The sequence below is a fragment of the Hibiscus syriacus genome, unplaced genomic scaffold, assembly GCF_006381635.1.
Source record: "Hibiscus syriacus cultivar Baekdansim isolate YM2019G1 unplaced genomic scaffold, ASM638163v2 tig00006991_pilon, whole genome shotgun sequence".
Classification (NCBI taxonomy): Eukaryota; Viridiplantae; Streptophyta; class Magnoliopsida; order Malvales; family Malvaceae; genus Hibiscus; species Hibiscus syriacus.
Window position 1 is genome coordinate 82538 of NW_024062120.1, and position 15201 is coordinate 97738.

Here is a 15201-nt window from a genome sequence, read left to right on the forward strand (position 1 = left end):
TAGATGCATCCTTATAATATGTTGCATTCAAGGGTTACCTGTGCATGAAGTGTTTTTGGCTGCTATAGAATAATGATGTTATGCAGGCATTTGCCCATTGCATGCTTTCTCCTGTTCAAAATTTTATCACGACTCCTTTTTTTATGAAGTGGATATTTTAGTAACTATGTTTCGATACACACATCTTTACTTTTCCATTTTTAAATGGTACATTTGATGTAGTTAACCTTTTTTGTGGTTATTTGAAGCTTATAATGAATGAGGCAGTCATTTATAGAACTCAGGATTAGGTTTGGGAGTAAAAGGGGAGCCTTTGTTGGATCCTCTATGGAAATAACATGTTTCAATTGAAATTAGATAGTGTGACGAGGTAAGAAAAAGAATTATATGTTGCATAACTTTTCCATGAAAGTTCAATTGACTAAATTGTAGTCATTCTCAATACTTATATTTTTTTTTGTATCTTATTGTTTCGTTAATTCTATTTTTAATTTTATTGGATTATTTCATTGTTATCAGTATATACAAACTAATTAAATACCTATTCTCATTGAGATGATAAGATCTAGTGTGTCTATTTGATACAAAAACCTCTATCTCATGTTTGTCTACTATATCGTGATCTTTAATGGTTTTGTTCAGTGTATTGTTTTGTGTCAGAAAGTATAATCATTTTTTTATAAATAGCGAGACCTCATTAAAACCCCCTTCATAACCATTGATGTACAAAAGTACATCAACGGATATTGGAAGGAGGAAAAGAGTGTCTCAAATTTCATTCCATAAGATAAACATTACACACAACATCCTGCTAATACAACCATCTCCCCATGCTCAAACCTTACCTCTGAAACACCCCTGTCCAGAAAAAACTACCCTATCCCTGCCTTAGCCAAGCTGTCAGCCTCACAATTCACAGACCTTTTAAGCATGGAATTGATTTATTCCTTTCTTCTGAATGGGCATTGAAGGGAAGATTAATCCTAGAGAGTGATTGTAAAACAACAGTTGATTAGATTTTGATGCCATATTCTGCCCCAACGTTTTTCAGTACTTTGGTTGGGGAAATTGGGGCCTTAGTTTCTGCTAGGGGTATTATTGTTAGATGGATTCCTAGGAGCTGCAATTGGGAGGCAGACAAGTTAGCTAAGGAGAGGATTGGTTGATGTTTAGAGCTTTATTGTTGTTTTGGTTTGTATTTTATTTCGGGAAGTTTATTATGTAAGTTGTAATCTTATGTAATTATGGTTTATCAATAAGATGAGGTACTCTTTTCCTCCTTCCGCTAGTTGCCTCTTCCACAAGAGCCAACTAAGAGGGAGGTTTTTAATGAGACCTATTTCTATCAAAAAAAGGGGAAGATTATGTAATTAAGTAGAATCTTATAGATTGTCTTACAATCCTTACTTTAAGGGATTTAGTTATTACCTAGAATAGGCCACTTACCCAACGTAGAAGTTTCCTAAGATAAGATATTGTTTGTGTATATATTCTTGTACCTATTCTATGAAAAAATATAATGGAATTACTCCATTTTTGACATGGTATCAGAGAAAGTATAGCTTAATCCTAGGCACTATTTTTTCCTAGTAGCCTCCTATTTTTTCCCTAGTAGATTTATAAGAATTTGGAATGTTCAATAATGTTTACATTTTGGCCCTGATTCTTTCCTGCAAGTTAGGTGGGGATTGGTCTTGAAATCAGATATTTGGAAAGTCATTCTCGGGGCTGTTTTGTGGTCTATTTGGAAGTACAGGAACATTATAGTGTTTGAAGGTGGGTCGTTGGACCAGATCAATATGTTTTTCCTAGCTAGATACAGACTGGTGGCATGGTACACTACTAAATATAAAGAGTTTTCGGGGTTCTTTGATTGTCTTATGGGGGATCCCTCGGTTGTGTATAGACGTGGAAGTAAGGGGAGTAGAGTGATCAATCTGGTTCAGTGGGTTCCACCTCCTGAAGGTTTCTTCAAATTACATGTGGATGGTGCAGTCACAGATGATTGGTTGAAAGGAGGTATAGGAGGGATTATTAAAGATTCAAGGGGTTCTACGTTGGCATCATTCTCTGAGGCTGTTGGTAAAGGACCTCCTACAGTTGTTGAAATGTTGGCCATTATTAAGGTTTTGAATCTTTTCTTTGACTCACAATGGAGTGGCAAAGGAAGACTTATTGTTGAGTTTGATAGCCTTGTGGTGGTTAATTGGATTAAGAATTTGGGGGTTGTCCCAATCAGCTATGTTTGTTGTTGAATGGAATTTTAGAGTTTTTTAGGGATAAAGCTGTGATGATCAGACATATTCCTAGAGGGGCCAATTGGGAGGCGGATAAGTTGGCTAAAGAAGGCATTGGATTAGAGGGGTTATTAGTAGGCATGGTTAGGGGGTTTTTTTTTGTTTTATTTGGTTTTTCAGGTTGTATGTTTCTGGTGTAATCTAAGTTGTAATTTTCAATGGTTCAATAAAATTTATGAGACAGTCTTTTCCTCCTTCCAATGCTCGATGAAACTTTCATATTTCGTTGAGTACGAAGGGGGGTTTTAATGAGGTCTCCCTATGCTTAAAAAAAAGTAGGAAAATGGTGGAAGTAGTTGACACCAGTAGTTCTGAAACTGCTCAAGAAGTCACGGTGAATGAGGGGAACTACTCTAGTTCAACAGGAGACTTGCAGAACATACAATCAGCGTCGACTGAATGGAAAAAATTATCTTAAGTGGTATCAACTAGTTTGAACGTTCCTAAAACGAAGAGGGAAGTTAAGCAATCTACTTGGATCTGGACCTAAGGCAGGAGATCCTAAGTTTGAAGCTTGGGATGAACAAGATTCTCTTGTAATGTCAGGTTTTTAACGAGACCTCCTATTCCTATCAAATAAATATGGAATAAAATTTCTTAGGCACTCTTTTCCTCCTTCCGATTTTCGTCGAGGTACCTATGTACAGTGACGATTATGAAGGGGTTTTTTAATGAAGCATATTTTCTTATAAAAAAAATCAATGCTACGTGCATGTTCTTAAACACAGCACAAGAGATATAGGAAGCAGTGAAACATACCTATTTAAAGGTTCGAGATATAGCCCAGATTTATGAAATCAAGACCAAGATCATAAAAAAGAATGCATCACAAAATTTCTGCAACCCAGTTAGTAATTTATGTCTTTATCATCAAGAGCCTTTATTTTAAATCGTGGCTTAGCTCAAATGGTTGTCCCACCTCCTGGTAGATTCTTGCAAGCCTGGGTTCTGATCCTTGGTTCTTGCAAATTATCCTTTCCCCAATGTCCCACCGGCTTTTTGCCTCCTTTTTATTCCCCCCTACCTTCCGTGACAAAAATAATAATGAAAAGAGTCCTTATTTTCCCTGTCAAATCTGTTATAGTTGGGCTGGGTAAAATAGGAGTGAGCATTTTCTTCCAGAATGTGTAGTATTTCAATATGATATATGTGGTAAAGGTCGACAACTTATTCTTTTGTACCAATGTATTTCCATTTTTTCCTCTCTTATTTACAAAAGAATGTTTGTCCACTCTGGTTGTGCAGTTAGATGCCATAGGAAGGCCAGATGAAAGTCTTGCAGTTGAGGTTGTGCGGCCCTTACAACCTGGTTCTGAGGAATATTTGCAAAATGGAAAATTATTCTCCTTTTCTCTTCAGAAGGGGCAACTGAAAGCCAATGTTTGTTTACGTCCACTGCATTCAGCTACTTTTGAGGTATATTGAGATCTTTCCATTTTAGTTTGTATATGTTAGTCTTCTCAGATACTAAAGGTCAGATGAACTCGAAAATTTCTTGCCATGTGTTTTGTTGCAGATACGCCACTTGCCACTTGATGAATTTGAGCTTGCTTCACTTCGTGGAACAATACAGCGGGTAAGCTTTTATGTGGGCTTTCTTGTCAGAAATTTAAAGCTGATATTATAGATAGCAACTAATTGAGATGATATGGGTTTTCTTTAGGGAGATACAGCAAGAGAATACATTCATATTTAATTAATTTGGCAAGAAAGAATCCAAAAATAAGTCAATTCTATTCGGATGATGATGACATGTTTAAGTTTGAAGATAGTGAGAGTATCTTTTTACTCTTTTTTCTGTTTTTCCTCTCTTTCAATCTTTGGGAATATATTTCTTTCCTTTTTCTTTTGTGTGTGTGTGTTGGGGGGGGGAGTTTTGCACATTACACTGAAAATTTTCTAGATTCTAAAAAAAGGTTTTATCATCTTATGTGGTGCTTGTATTGATGTTTTAAGCTGTTACTGGTTTCCATCTAAGACATTGTGTTCCAAGTGAAGCTAGATTCTTTTCTGTCAATGATGATTAATCATTTAATAACTCAGTTAGTAGTGGTGATTTGAGCCAGAAATTGTTAGTTAATCACTTCTTTTTCTCCACTTTCATGCTGAAATCCAGCTTAATTTCCAGAAAAGAAGAGGTCATGGTGTTCTATCCGTACTTCGGCCTAAATTTAGTGGTGTGCTTGGTGAAGCCCTAGATGTGGCTGCTAGATGGAGCGGTGATGTTGTTAGTATTTGAAGCTTCTATTCTATTGATATGTGCATTATTTTTTGGTTAATTTGTTGGGTCATCTCACATGAAATTACTGTTGATATATTGTGTTTGTTTCTAAATAGGTTTGGAATTCTTTCAACGAATTTCAATTTTTTCTTTTTTACCTAGTGGTTTCTAGGCGATTATATGATACATCTAGTTTGGTATATGATAATGTTGGTTATTTATTTTACTGATCTTTGTAATTGGTATTGTATTCTGCATATTAGTAATTGACTTGGTTTTGCTTTTGATTTTGATTTTGGTTTTTTTTTTGTGGCAACAAATTGATTTTTAATATTGCTTGCTAAAGAGTTTCTAAAATATTTAAAGACACCATTTTTAACGAGACCTCCTATTCTTATAAAAAAATCTCCTGTATTGCAACACATAGACACTGTAAACTATGTGGCTGACGTTACCGGCTGACATGGACTTTTGTAGATCACGCTTGAGAAAACTGTTTTAAAGCAAATTAGTAGCTGTTATGAGCTTCAAGGTGAATACGTGTTGCCTGGAAGCCGGGATAGAAACTTCTCTGAATTGGGAATGGATGGCTTGTTAAGAAGAGCAATGACGGGGCATCTTGGTAGTGTGATATCTTCTATGGGAAGGTGGAGAATGAGACTTGAAGTTCCTAGAGCTGAAGTTGCTGAGATGCTTCCCCTTGCAAGACTCTTGTCTCGAAGTATAGATCCTGCTGTCCTTTCTAGATCAAAGGTTGTTTTTTTGTTTTATTTACTGAAATGTATTATATTCAATTTTCTCAAGGCAGCTCATATGCTCATTAGAAGCCACCCCAACTATTTTGCTGGAAGCATTTTGGTAGTTGAATAATAGTTTATTCTTATGAACTGTGCCCACTTCATCCTAACCAAGTTCTTCAAAATGGAAAATAAAGTGCAAATGGTTTCAAACGTCATTAGAATTCTCTATGGTTGCTTTTTCTTTTCATTATTGGAGATCACTCTAGAGTATTTAATCCTTTCAATTAAAAATGTTCATGTTTCTTCATATTATCTCCAGGATCTTTTCATTCAAAGTTTGCCATCAGTGGGAGTGTATACTGAGGGTCTTCAGGACTTGCTTGAGGTACTTGGTCAATACCTGATTCCAGAAACTTCTATGACATGTATGCATGTAGAACGCACCAAATTTCAGTTCTTGTACTTTTCTATGCCTTTGATAGTTCTTGGAATTTTTAGGTTATTCGGGGTCATTGTACTGCATCAAATGAAGTTGTCCTTGAAGACTTAAGTCTCCCAGGTTTAGCTGAACTTAAAGGCCATTGGCATTGTTCTCTTGATGCAAGTGGTGGAGGCAACGGAGATACAATGGTATGTGAAGATACTAGTTTTTTTTTTCTTTCATCCATTTATTTTTATTTATATTTTTATTTATATTATTATTTTATTATATTATTATTAATAAATATGATTATTATTACAAACAGACCCATTTAAAAACCTGACCCGTTTACAAGCCTAACCCGGATCCAGCATAACCCTAACAGACTAGGGTTTCTTTCTTCCCAGCCAGCCGCCCAGCATCACAACCGTTGGATCTGGCTATGATCCAACGGTCCAGATGGTTCCAGCAGGAAACCCTAGGGTGATGATATCCTAGGGACACGTCCCAGCCGCTGCTGCTGCTTCCAGAACACTCCACCGCCACACCAACGTTCCAGCTTCAGCCACGCCCCGTTGAAGACTCCAGAAGTGCCTCGTCAATGCCCCATGTCGAAGCCCTATGGTGAGTCACCACCATAGTCCGGTGACTCACCAAAGGTCACCCCTTTGTGACCAGTCCGAGACGAACCTCATGGTGGCTATAAAAGCCACTGGTTCCCTGCAAACAAGAGGGACCAGAGGGAAGCAACCAAGATACAGAGACGAGAGAAGAGATACACAGAGAGGAGACGAACAGAGAGACCATCAACAATAATAACAGAGAACAAGACACAACAACAGCAACGATATCAACCACAGCAAACAACAACCGAAAGCAAGTAAAATCAACCAACCAATAAAAGAAAAGAAGCCAAAATACTTACCAGTCGCCGGAGCCTCCACTCGTCACTGGAGAACCAAAACGCCGAAGGTGAAAATTCTGGATTTATAACGTATTATGGGGTTTTAGGTTAAAATAACTTTAGATCGAGTTTTAGGACTTATAGATCTATATTTGGGGTGTAAGATTGTAAGTTCCGGCCACCACCCACGGTGGCCGGTGGCGGCGATCGGCGCCGGAAACGGTGGTCGGCCAGAAATTTTAGAAAGAAGACAGAGAGAAAATATTTTCTCTCGTCTGGAGAGAGAAAAAAAAAAGAGAAATGAAAGGTTTGGCTCTTTAGAGCCGGTTTTGAACCTTTTATAACATCATCAAAACGGTGCCGTTTTGATGAGGGATATGTGTGTAATTAAGGGAATGGGTAAACCGTTTTCTCAGTCCTTCTGGGTTCTGTAAGTTTGCAATTTGATCACCAAAATCAATTCTTATACGTTTTAATTTAGTCTCGTAATTTTATTTTATTACATTTTAGTCCTAGCCCGTATGTTTATACATTTAGGATAAATGCTTGATTTAGTCCCTCATAATTTAATTAGTGTTTATTTTAATCATGTATTAATATTTAGGTTAAATCACGCTATTCATACCTATATTACATAATATTATTAATTATGTCAATTAATGGTTTATATTTTATAATTTGATCATTAATATTTATATAATAACCATAAATTTTATTATTTTTACATTTTAAGCTCATATATTTATGAATATGATCCTATAGTTTTTAATACTATCACTTTTAATTTCTTTCATTTTAATTATTATTATTTTTATTTTATTATTACTTTTGATATATGTTTAAATTATTATTTTCATGATTATTTTATATTATTTATTTATTTATTCTATTTGTTTATTAAATAAAAAATCTTATTTATAAATTTAATTTTATAAACTACTTTTAAGAAAAAAATATTCATATTTTGATGTGTATTTATTTTTTAATATCGAAAAAAAAGCTGTCTTAAAGCACCTAGAAGTCTTTTTATGATATTCTTAAATAAATAAATATCCTATTTTTATAAATCATATATTAATTTATTTTAATTATTTTTAGATAAATGCTTTAATATTTATTTATTTTTTAATATCGAAGAAAAGAGCTGTCTTAAGACACCTAGAAGCCCTTTTCTGATATTTCTAAATAAGTAAATATCTTATTTATATATATTAATATATTTTCTTAAAATTATAAATTTGAAATAATAGGATTATAATTTAAATATATTTTAAATTTTTTATTTCTAATAATAGAGACAATTTATAATTAAAAAGTACCAATTTTGGGCGTTGTAGGGGTGCTAATCCTTCCCTAAATGTAACCGACCACGAATCCCTTTTTATTATTAAAAGAAAGAATTTTTGGTTATAAACGCAGACCAGTTCATCTTTTAACTGATGTTTTCTTAAAAACTCTGTTAAAAGATAATTCTTAGGTATTCAACCTACCTGACCCAAAAGGCCGATGGCGACTCCCAAATTATTTTCAAAACCATTTATTCACAACAATTTTCCCGTCAAGTAAAAAATTCGTGCCCGGACGAAAATCGGTTACGACAGCTTGGCGACTCCGCTGGGGACCCAGTCAAACTTTTAAAATCAATTGAAAATTGTCTCTATCAGTTAGAAATTAAAAATTCATATATTTAATTTTTAATTCTTTTCTTTCAAAATTTTTTATTACTTATTATTTTTATATATTATTTTTTTTATTATTTTTATTTATTATATTCAAGAATTAATTATTTTATTTGTTTATTTTTCTGTTAGAAGTTTGAACATTTCTCCTTACACACAACACTTGCATTGCATAACATAAAGCTCTATAATTGAGTTTATCCCTTTTTAAGTGGGAGTGAAAGCGACGTCTTCGTGAGAATTTATTCTCCGTGTCAGACCTAGCAAGTAACTTTCGGGGTTCATATGCCCTATGTCTTCGTGAGAATTTATTCTCCGTGTCAGACATAGAGAAGTGTATCCCCTCGAATTGAACTCAATCCACTTTAGTCTGTAGTGGACTAGGATTGAGGGTTGGTAGCCTAAGGAGGCACTAACAAGGACAATTCGAGTACCTTTACTCCTAGAACTAAAACCCTGCATATAATAAACCTTAGAACTTCTCATGATCTAAGATAGTACTGAACCTCTGTCCTTAGGTGTACACAAAGGAGAAATAAGCTTTAGCTTTTAATTTTTTAATTTATTACTTTTTCCTGAATAAATGCATGCGAACTAGTAATCATGCGTTTAGGTTAAATTTTCCAAACAATGCATGGAACTAGAAAGCATGAGGTTAAGATTTATACCTTGATAGATAGATTGTTTTAGTTGGTACTAACTATTCTATTTTTTTCATGCATATTACATTGCTCTAATATGTTCATATTGATTTCTTTTGTTTGCATTACATGATCATGGCATAACCAAAAGGTGTTGGCTTGAAAGACTGTTCATCATATTGGAAAGAAATCGTAAATGGACAAAAAGTTTTATGATCAAACAAAATATGATACGACCAAGGAAAGACATCCTGAAGAAACTACGAGGATCGAGGGAAGTTCTGCACACAGAGAACCGGTTATATTAATACCAAAAGTAATCCATAAAGATTCTGCCAGATTGATACCAAAAGCAGTCTATGGTAAGAGTATCAGTCGGGACATTCAGAGTAGTGGAGATTTTTATGAAGCTCAAGCATGTTATTTGAAGGACTTGAACGACCAAAACGAGAAATTGAGCACAGAAATGAAAACCATGCATGAAGATTTTCAGAAGATCACTCAAACCTTTCAAAATGCTGGCCTAGGAAGTACCCCAGAAGAATGGATAACAGGGGTCACCAAGCTGAAAAAGAACTGCAATATATATGAAAATCTTGTTCAAGAACTTCTTGGACAGAAAAGATCTCTTACAAGGGAAAATGAGCAACTACGAGAAGTGACACAGAAAATGAAAGAGAATGTCATGGAAGAGGTTGCAGTCCAGACAAGCAATATGTCCCTTAAGTTGATAGACTAATTTGGCTTTGGAGAAGTTAGGAATGAAATATATCCCTATATGTAAAGTTTTGTTTGATGTACCGAAACTTTTGCATTCAATAAAATCTGTTCTAAGATGATCACTCTTGAGTAACACCTTTTCATACATGCATTGGTATTTTGTATTTGTACATTTTTACGTTTGTATTTACATTTACATTTTTAAATTTACATCATGCATTAAAACATATTTAATTAAATAATAATGTTTATTTATTTTCAATATCAAAGAAAATGACAGTCTTAATATAACTGGATGTCCTATTCTGGTATTTTAAATAATTTACATTTACATTTTTACATTTTCATATTTACATTTGGCATCTTTGCATTTGTATTTTTATGTTTGCTTTTGTATTGCACAATTTGTATTCTTATTATTACATTCACATACTTACATTTGCATTTGGCATCTTTGCATTTTTTATGTCATAATACGTGTAAACATTCATTCATTAAAATAAGGATTTCAACCGAAGTGATCTTGGTTCTCCCTTGTAGAAGAACGCTTAGCACAACACAAGAAAAATGTCTAAAGAAACTGAGGATAGGCTAGTCAAATTTGAGATAGAGCAGAAAGAAATACAAGAGGAATTAAGGAGCAAGTTGGCACAAATTGAAGCTAATATCACAAATTCTCATATCGATCTACTGAACAATATGAAAGAAATGATTGAGAAGTGCCAGACAGCTGGAAAGAGTCTTATTGAAAACCCTACAAATTCTTTGGGTGTTACACCTATTCATATTCCTGAGTTCACCTTTGTACCCCAGGAAATTTAATCACCGATTTACTTCGCTGTTAAGAACTCACCATATCAAGCTGGAGCATCGTTCCCCACTGATTGTCCTACTACTTCTGAGTTGAAGCCTGATGAATTTTGTATTAGTAATGAGGTCCTTGACCTAAACAAATCAGTTGAGAAGGAAAAATTCACTCAACTACTGGAAAATATAGAAGAGGTGATAAAATCTATAGAGACAGTTGAGACATTTTATGGGTTTGATGCCAAAGAACTAAGTTTGGTCCCTGGCCTGGTTATTCCACCAAAGTTCAAGGTTCCCGATTTTGAGAAGTATAATGGGACCACATGCCCTTCATATCATATCACTATGTATTGTCGTCGTATGACTGGCTATGTAGAGAATGAAAAATTGTTGATCCACTGTTTCCAAGACAGTTTATCTGGGTCTGCATCCAGATGGTATAATCAGCTAAAACGTACTCAAATACGTTCTTGGAGGGATTTAGCTCAAGATTTTTTGGGTCAATACAAGCACATGACTGATATGACCCCTGATCGAACAATATTGCAAAGCATGAATATGAAGTGCAATGAAAGCTTTCGACAATATTCACAATGATGGAAAGACGTTGCTTCTCAAGTACATCCACCATTGACTGAAAAAGAGTTCACTACTTTGTTCATCAGCACATTAAAATTTTCTTATGTTAATCACATGATAGGGGTTAATACAATGAGGTCTTATTCAGTTAAACATGGTGCCAAACCTTATAGAGTGATCAAGAAGAAAAAGAATGTGCAGGGATTTCAATTTCCTCCCTTCCACTGTTCGAGTGAAAAATTGCATCCAAAAATGCTCTCAGCCATATCAATTACTCCACAATTTGATCAATCACAATGGCCTCCAAATGAGAATTGGACCTATAAGGAAGTTCCTTGGATAAATCAGACTAGAATTCCAAATTGTTCAGCTAAGGTTCCTGGTAACCTTAAGGGAAATTTCCAAGACCCTTTAGAGCAAGCAATTCAAAAATGCAAGATAAAAGAAGGGGTTAAGGTTCAATGTTCAGAAACCATTGTTGCAACAGAAACTAATATAACCAAATCCTACGAAGAATATCAGGCACAAGAAAATGGGAAAAGAAATCAAAAGGCTCCCATGGATGTAATTCGAGATTGGCCTATAGGTCTAAGAAAGAATGAGGCAGATATAACCCAGAAGACACCTCAGATACCTATATCAGATTTTCCGAAAACCAGTAAGGCAAGGGGAAACTTAAGGAATCTGGTTAATACTACCTCAGTTATAGCTGAAATGAGCATTCAGAACCCCCTCAATAACATGAGAGCATTCATTCGTTCAGAACGATCAAAGAAAGTGATAGCCTCGCGAGCAAGAAAAACTCTAAAGGTGTTTTAAGAATCTATCTCAGACCTGTACCCTCATTTTGTTAAAGGTCAATACATTACACCAAGATTGGTGAAGGTGTCACCAAGGCCTTATTCTCATTGCTATGATCAAAATAGCTTCTGTAATTTTCACTTGGGAGTATCTGGACATTCAACAGGGAATTGTTGGTCACTGTTAAAGGAAATAGAGATGCTCGTCGATAAGGGAGTCTTGACACAAGAAATGATCAAGAAATGGGGAGCAAATAAGGATAAAAATCTTGGGCCAAGTACATACCCAACAATAGAGGAGTGATGAGTCATGATAAATAAATAAGTGGAAGTGTTATCTACCACTATAGTACTTTTCTATTTTCAGCATCTTGTTTGAACTTGTTTTTTTTTTGTTTCTTTCTCCGCCTTTTGTGCAAAAAAATAAATTGTGTTGCTTTTATGGTTATGAGCAAAGAATCAAGTTTTAATCTTGAAATTATTGAGTATCAAGTAGATTAAATATTCTTTTAATTTTTCAAGAGTTATGGATCTATTGGCAAGTGGTAAAATTATATCTTCAATATCCCATCCAATGCCAATTACTCGACCCTTACCAAAACCAAATCCTGACACTACATTTATCTGAGATTTTGAAGAAATGTCTCTACTTATTTTTGAGACATCAACTCTAGATGTTTACCTTCTCGGATAGAGTTGGTTGGTTTATGATATTACCCCTTCCACCATATACATGACTTTAAAAGTCACACATTTGTCCTTCCAAACACAAAACCATCATAAACCGAAAGACCTCAAAAGAACCAAACTTTCAGTTATCCGTGAATTTTCCTGCAAGAAGAGATGAGATGAGGCATCATGATCAAGTTATCAAATATAATTTCGAGTGATTAAGGCATACTCAAAGAAGAAAGAAAAAAGATTGATATATCATGCATTAATTACCTTTTTTCATGTAAATAAAGTTAATTTTGAATATTCATCCCCCTGTAGATACCTCTTTTTACAAAGGTTTCTGTGTATGAGATGATGAACGACATTGTTTCATTTATCCTTTAATATATATATATATATATATATCCTTTGTTGTCCCCATTTGAGCCTGAATAATTTTTCTTCTAATTCAACCATAATCAAGGATCACCCTCTACATTGGGGGGCAAGGTAAAGGATATTGGCTCATAAGAATAAAGATTGTCAATACAGTTTTATTACGAAGACAAGTTTCCATGAAGTCAAGAAAGTTTTGAACTACAAGGTATGTCAAATACAGAGTGCTTGAAGATCAATCCAATCAAGAATAATGGAAAATCTCCAAAATGCAAAAAGGAAAAGGAGGTGCTCAAAGCAATTGAAGTCTTATACTCATCCAGCAAAGAAAGAAAAAAGAAAAATCCAGCAAAGAAAAGAAAAAAGAAAAAAGAAAAAAAAGAAAAAAAGGAAAGAAACAAAAAAAAAAGAAAAAGAAAAAAAAGAAAAAAATTGAATCAAGATGGGTGAATTATTGAGCCTCAAGTTACAAGGTTGATCAAGTACAAACAAGAAGAGCAATAAATGCTGAAGATATGAGAAAATGGAAATGAATCCAAAATTTGGCAGTCTAGAGGGATCCAGATGATGGAAAAATCCCCAACAAAGCAGATCTAAGTTAAGCAAGGCAAGGTGAAGGCATCATAATAAATTGATCATTGGTTTGATTACCCTTAAACACATATTTGGGCCTTTTTATCCCTTTCTTTCATAACCATAAGCCATGGCCTACGTTACGTACCTGAAAAGTCCATTCAAATCATACATGGATTTCTAAGTAAAAGAGGATATCTTCAGAATTCATTCCGCCTCTCAAGATTGATTTTTATTTGCAAAAATTGGTTTTTAAAATCTTTAATGCATGATATGAAAAATGATAAAAGGGGGGTTCAAGATGTAAATTTTTAAATAACATCTTGAAACCAAAGGAGGATTCGAGTTGAAAACCTAAAAAAGGCGGCTCAAATAATGAATAGTGCAACAATGACATAAGAGACGATCTTAATGAAGCACCGCACATCCCAAAGACGTTCATGAAAGTCTGGAAACGAGAAGCATCTTTACAAGATGAGCATAACAACCATTTCTTCAAATTAATGGAAGCCCAAAGAGACATATATGCTGGACTAACCTGAGAACCTGAGAGACCTTACTTTACCAGAATCAACCTACACCTCAAATCAGTCAATAATTTTGACACTTGCCATAGGACTATGATTTTTGAATGATTTAAAAGTGTAGTTGATTTATTTGATATTTATTAAACTCATTGTTTATGATTTGATTCTATTATGAACCTGAGAAGGGCAATACTTTGTAAAAATTCTTTCATTCTTCAATAAACAAAGGAGGAAAAAACATTTTCAAACAGGACAGTCTCAAATGAGAAAAGTCCTTGAAGCAAGTTGATGCTTGTTCTACCTCTGTTATAGAAAAAGAATGAACGAGGCCAGAAGGATGAAGCATTTCACTTCCTTGAAAGCAAGTGGTCCAAGAAGCCAGAAAGTCTAGAGAATAGTACCTAGAACGCTCTCCTGTGACATTATCAGCAATCCATCAGGAACGATTACCCTTAAGTCCCATTAAGGTGTATTATGGGAATGAACAAGTCAACACCTGCACTCTAGTTATACCGTGATGTTGGCTCAAGTCTTGATATATCATTGCTACTTCTTCCATGCTGATCAATTTCCTTGATAAGATGATATCCATTATGTCCTTCAGAAGATTGTTGAATTTGAATTTGAGGACTTATGGTACAGAATAAGACATTGGAACAGAATCTACCCTTATAGGCTTTTTATATAGGGTAACATTGGTTACAGGATTCCAAAAGTTGAAGATGACCAGTTTTACTGTTAACTAAATCGTTCCATGATTCGAAAAGTGTGGGATATATTGGAACAACAGAAGAGACAACTTTCGTAGCAGTCATTGCAAGAAAATGCACCAACAAAAATCTTCTAGTTCATCATGATGATGTTTATTGCTTCTATTAAGGTTGTTACACGAGATGCAACCGACAACAAGGTCGAATCCGCCAAATCTACTCATCAATTGCTCCAACCGATCATCATTCAATTCTTGCACATTTGTTTTCAAAAGTATGCCAAGACAGTAAAAGGCAACTTCTGCATCATTGATCCCAGAGAAAAGAGACAGGACATTGATACCACCATGGAACATGTCTCTATACAGATCCTTGTGTATGGTTTTTAGGGAAACCTAGAAGCATTTCCACCTCATCAGATTCAAGTGGAACAATTTTATTCTTTTCAACCCATACCAGATTCCATTTTCAGCACTCATCAATAATATACTTCTAGACACTCGAAGGTGGCTCATTGTCATAAGCTTCAAGA

General features: G+C 34.7%; 1 protein-coding gene across 1 annotated transcript in view; it reads left to right on the forward strand.

Moving 5' to 3' along the window:
• LOC120201104 (protein TIC236, chloroplastic-like) overlaps positions 1-15201 on the forward strand; it is a 54134-nt gene that overhangs the window by 9948 nt on the left and 28985 nt on the right. The window contains 6 exon segments of the mRNA XM_039201777.1: positions 3543-3713; positions 3814-3872; positions 4401-4524; positions 4996-5271; positions 5578-5643; positions 5757-5888. Of these exon segments, the coding sequence (XP_039057708.1) occupies positions 3543-3713; positions 3814-3872; positions 4401-4524; positions 4996-5271; positions 5578-5643; positions 5757-5888 (828 nt within the window).